Source organism: Rhagoletis pomonella, unplaced genomic scaffold (assembly GCF_013731165.1).
Source record: "Rhagoletis pomonella isolate Grant_MI unplaced genomic scaffold, Rhpom_1.0 Rhpom_scaffold_00002, whole genome shotgun sequence".
Lineage (NCBI taxonomy): Eukaryota > Metazoa > Arthropoda > Insecta > Diptera > Tephritidae > Rhagoletis > Rhagoletis pomonella.
In genome coordinates, this window is record NW_023458556.1 from 959136 (window position 1) to 964850 (window position 5715).

General features: G+C 39.8%; 1 protein-coding gene across 1 annotated transcript in view; it reads left to right on the forward strand.

Annotated features, from left to right (window-relative positions):
- The first annotated feature begins 82 nt into the window (after positions 1-82).
- The window catches only part of LOC118732336 (cell wall protein RBR3-like), a 16412-nt gene continuing 10779 nt past the window's right edge, over positions 83-5715 (forward strand). Inside the window, exons 1-2 of the mRNA XM_036461469.1 lie at positions 83-293; positions 363-531. Coding sequence (XP_036317362.1) covers positions 483-531 — 49 coding nt within the window. The 5' untranslated portion in view covers positions 83-293; positions 363-482. The remainder of the gene's footprint in view (positions 294-362; positions 532-5715) is intronic.

Below are 5715 nucleotides of genomic sequence, written 5' to 3' on the forward strand. Positions count from 1 at the left end.
AAAAAATAAATAAAGAAAACATTAATTGTTAAAACTTGTGCCTTTTTATATGACCACCACTGCATGCATGTATTGCAAAAAAAAAAGTTTGCTGCATTATACATAGGTACATACATACATATGTTTCTTATAGAGCTGGTACCCGTGAAGTTCATAATAAATTGGAAAAAAATCGACGAGCCCATCTGAAGGAATGCTACGAGCAGTTGAAAAACCAACTTCCTTTGAAAGAAGACGAACGCAAGAAGACCTCGAATTTGGCAATACTTGGCGAAGCAATTAAATACGTTAAAGTAAGGCAAATGCCATTATTTAAATATGTCAGCGCAAGTCCTAAAAATTTGCAAACTTTTCTTTTATAGAACCTTAAAAAGAAGGACCAAGAACTTGAAGCCGAAGTGGAGCAGTTAGCTAAAACGAAAATCAATTCCCAACTTAAGCTTGTGTCTTTGAAGAGGGAGCTTGGTCCAAAGTATGAGCAAATGTTTCCAGGACCGTTTTTGGAATTCGAAATAAACCATTGTGAAAAAGGTATGAATTTTCATCCACTTTGTATATGCTTATTTGTTTAAACTGAGAGTGTGTTAGTGTGTCGGATTGATTTTACATACCCAGTAGGAAAATGGGTAATGCATTAATAATTTTTCAACCATGGAAAGGTTGGCGATTACGATTGAATGAACATATGCAACCCAATATAAGCGCATGGGTAATGTACGGTCGAAGATTTCAAGCCGATCATTGTGAGATGAGTGAATAATGCAATAATCCATGCGTTCGAAAGGGTCACGTTTATTTTGAAGCAACAATGGAAGCGAAAATTGAGTCTGAGCTTAAGCTCACCTTTAATGCATGAGGTGCAATATTTAAGGTGTATTTTGTTTGTCGTAGTTCGAGAACGTTCCCTTTTATTTTTTGCATTATAATTGGGGGTATTCACAACGGTGTCGTGTGTCGTAAACTTTGGAAGCTTAAATGTTTAGTGGAGTCGAAACCACAACCAACTATTTCTAAACACTGAGAATTCATAATATGACGTTGCGAACGCCCGAACATATTTTTTAGCCGTTTAAAGTTTGCGATATATGTACAACAATACGGTACTTAGGACACCGTTGTGAATACCCCAAATGGACTGTCCCGTATAATACAGGACGGATGGTCACCGTACTTATACGTGTGTTGAGGCAGTGAATTTTGGAAGTTTAGTCTAGAGAAATTTTTTCATGTCGCCACCGCGGTAAAAACTGCAAACTGATTTTAGTAAAATTTTACAGTAGAGCAAAAAGAATCATTGAGTAAAAACTTCGCACTACCTTCAAAATTCGAAAATACCCCTTCGTTACCCTTTATATACTCTATTTATTGACCTTAAAAAATAATTTTTTTTACAAAAGTTTTAAGTTATAAATGAAAAAAGGAGTTAGCTGGCTTTATTTGGCATGTAAATAAAATACAAATTGAAGTTAGCAGTTTTTATACCATGATAAAAATATATATATATATATCTGTGTTCGTATGGAAAAGTAGCTTATGTCGCAAGGCCGGCTTTAGTATAATGCGGCATTCCCTTTATTTTCTAAACGACAAGGAATTTTTTGATAAGACTTAAAAAGAATATTGACTTGCTAGTATCGGAACTATTTCTTGCACGTTTATTTGCTAAAAGTTGTTTAACGGCTTAGCGCCCGTAAGTCATTCGCAATCGTATGCTGCGAATGCCGATTTATACTAAAGCCAGCCTTTCGACATAAGCTACTTTTCAATACGAACACAGATATATATATATATTTTTTTTTATCATGTTTTATACTAAATAAACGTCTGCTGTAAAAATTTTTATTAGAAAAAATACAATAAATTAAGATTAATCATGGAGATTAGTAGAAGCAGTTGGTAGGGACAACTATAGTACTAGCCTCAAAAGCTTTAGGCCCATTAGCATGATGTCCTTCATACTGAAATGTGAGGAGAGATTGGTTGAGTTGCAATTTGTAGGGAGCCGCTTTCATCACATCCTCTGTCTTTGCATCAACATGCCCATCAGGCGGGGAAATCTGGTTGCCAGGATTAGCAATGCCACCTTCGATGGCACGTGCAACTCGGCTCTAAGTCATGGGGTAGATTGTGTGCTGGTAAATTGGATTTGCTAAATGCTCGCACAGATGTTCGTAAGCATTCAAGCAGTAGGGCGTCAATATATCCCTGCTGGTCTATGCAGATGATACCGCCTGCCTAATTGCAGACCCTTCTCTATCAGTTGACTGCAGGAAAGCGCAAATAACACTGAATATGATTGACACTTGGTGTGGTGAAAACGGACTGTCCGCTAGCCTAACCAAAAGAAGTGTTGTGACCTTCATTAGGAAGAGAAGGTTGGACGGCATACCTGAATGACTCGGGTTTTAACCAACCAAGGGCTGTTGTTTCGGCGACCTAACCCCGTTTAGATCGGCGATACTCTTCAATCATTGAGCCCAACGCCGTACCAGAAACATACTTCCGCTGCGTTTGCCAGAGTCGACTCCATCCTACAATTCCTGCAACGGATGGATTCACTGAAGAACCTGTTCAGGCCTTAGGTCTCACCGGAAATGGACCACAAGCTTTTGTGGCCCCCTGTTGCTCAAGCCAAAGAGCACCAGCCTCTACGGCTATCCACTCGCGCAACGAGCAGGTGCGAACTCGCACCCAAAGAGCCTACACGGCTCCAAGAAGCTCCCCTGAGCAACAGCAAACCTCCCCAACCCCTCAACCCTCACACCAATCAAGCACCAGCTTCACCTCGCGTGTGCGAGCCAACCAGCAGCTCTGGTTGCCCACACCATCTGCTCCGTGTGCCAGAACAGAGTATACCGGAACGTGGTATTAGTCAAATGCAACGCATGCCTTGGTGCCACTTCCGCCTATGCTCTGGTCTACGCACCTCAGGCGAATGACCAACCAACTACCGCGCCCCCTGCTGCAGAGCACTCTAGGCGCAGACAACATTGCACCCACTGCAGCCACCCACCACCAGGCAGCAACTGCAACTGCGTCGAGTGTAGCAGGCTCAAGGTAGACCTCATGTCCCTCTCCGCCGCATAGCGACCAGCATCCCAAGCCATACGAAACTCTTACAACTGAACTGCAACGCACTCGGCATGGCATATTTATAGCTACGGTCCAAGAAACGAAGTTGCACAGCAACTCAACTCTGTTGAGTTGCGCCGCCAACAATGCGCTCCGTAAAGATCGCGAGCGAGATAATGGTGGAGGTATAGCATTCATCCTACACCAACAGTGCTGTATCGACTTAGCGAAGACGTCCTCGACCCGAGGGACACCACCCTAGAATGTCAGGGCATAGCTGTCCAGTCAGGTGATGTCGACCTCCAAATATTTAACGTAGGCATCTGTGTTCGTATGGAATGGTAGAACCATTTCTGCACGTTTATTTGCCAAAAGGTCTTCGACGGCTTGGCTCCAGTGAGACATTCGCAATCGTATGCTGCGAATGCCGCATTATACTAAGGCCAGCCTTTCGACATAAGCTACTGTCCCATACGAACACAGAGTGCGCTACTCAGAGGTGAAAAACAGTTTTTTCCTTTTTTAGCTCTTTGTCTAACAATACCATATAAATCTAAATTGCAGACTTTGTAAACAAATTATAAAAATTCCACAATCTTTTCATTCCAATTCTAAATATTTTAACTGTAATTTTTAGAATAATTTTTGGTATGCAGTTTTATCGCTTATTAAATTCTAGTATAGTAGTAGTGCACTCGGAGGTTTGCCATTACTTGCGGAGGGGCGACCGCTGTTAAGGAAAAACCTTTTTTTTTAATTTTTTGCGATGTGGAAGCGCGCACTGCTTACTACTACACCACAGCGGCCGCAGGCATTTAAATTTCTCTGTCGATTTCTATAGATAGAAAGAAATTATTTTAAGGTTAGGTTAAACGGGCAGCTCTGAAAAGAGTTCACTCGGAAGTCACAAAGGCTTTCTCCAAGGTATCCAGGCTCTCGTAGAAATGGTCCCAAAGAAGTTTGAGGCGTTTTCCTCAGAGTGCTGTGCACTCGCAAAAGAAGTACTACACGGATTCTATCTCCTTCTCATCTCTGCAGCTTTTGCAGAAGTCGTTATACGGGGTTCCGAACCTGGTGGCCATTTCGCCGAAGGTATCTATTGAGTTTTGATTTCTGAAGTATTAGACAAATTTATGGTTATGGCACATCTATTTGGGATTTTAATTGCTGTTACGGGGTACTTCTTTTGAGTCTATGGAGGCCGCAAAACAAAATTCATTGAAAGAAATATGGGCTATGTTATATCTAAGTGAAGCTACTTACAATGAGATAAAATAAATCTTAATGTTTAAATGGAAATTTAACAATTCTTGGTACATTTTTTTATAAGATATATGGCCTTTCACACATATGTGTGTATGTGTGTACTAAAAGATGAATAAAATTCATAAAAATTACGTTTTCAAGACTAACTTTGACTGGACGTTTTTCCATGTGGAACACCTGGCAACACTGATTAACTTCCGAAATTCAATCCCATGAGAATTAGAAACGTAAGTTGTGAATTGTATTCCCGTTACAATTCTGCATTTATCTCAGTACTTTCCAAATTTAATGGATTATGTGTTTAAGTAGAGATTGTTGAACAAATTCAGAAATTCATTTTCAGATGCAGCGCTTACCCTTCTCTTCATCGATTTGACAACGTCCACCCATTCCCTGACGTCACACAATACTTTTGTTTAAATTCACTATTGCCAACTTCGTGCTTTTCGCACCAAATTTAGTGGGTATTCAAAACGCGAAAATTTTTGAGTTTGGATGCGTTTTTGGTGCCTTTGATTTTAGTTTGAAGACACCAAATTTGTAAATCTTAAACAAATGGAAGCAAAATTTATAGCAATCGTAGGTGTGGTAAGCAACAAAAATTGAAACATAATCATGGCCCGGTGACAATCATAAGTGACAACAAAATATGTGGCAGCACCTTCAATCATACCAGAAGAAATCGACCGTCGTGCAAGAAACATTGATTTTTATTAATTTGAATCGGCATCCTTACAATAAAATTATGTATGCGTATAAAGTCCATTAAATACACCAATAGAAATTTGATGCTTTTTCAAATTCAAAACTTGGCAGTACTGCCTTTTGTTTGATGCTTCCTCTTTTTTTTGGAGTTCGTCTTGCTCTCTCATTCTGGTATTTGTTGACGTCACGCCCGGTTGCTCCCAGCTCCTTCACTGCAAATATCAACACACTTGCCCCATTTCAAACCATTTTTTTTTACAAATTAAAAAAAAACTTTAAAAATTTAGTCGCCAGTGGTGTAAGTCTCAAGTACTCCGCTCATCAAAAGTTCTTCTTCGATTTGCATTGAGAATGGGTACCCCACAAAACACAACAACAACAGCAAGTCCCACTACGTCGGCACTTTCGTCAAAGCTGCAAACTAAAAATTCAAAGTTTTCAATATTTTTATAAGTTCGTTCCCGCCCATGGTACAATAATTACAGGTATTGTGTTCCCAGAGAGCGCATATTCCGATCTGCCTTATTTAAAAAATATCATTCTTGCCCACACTAAAAAGTTTACTGCTAGGGAAAATGGATATTTCCATACCTCATATACCATATATGTACATGTGTTTTTTTAAACAAACCTTGCAGAGAACTTATTTAATTTGCAAAAGCCGAAAAAAAA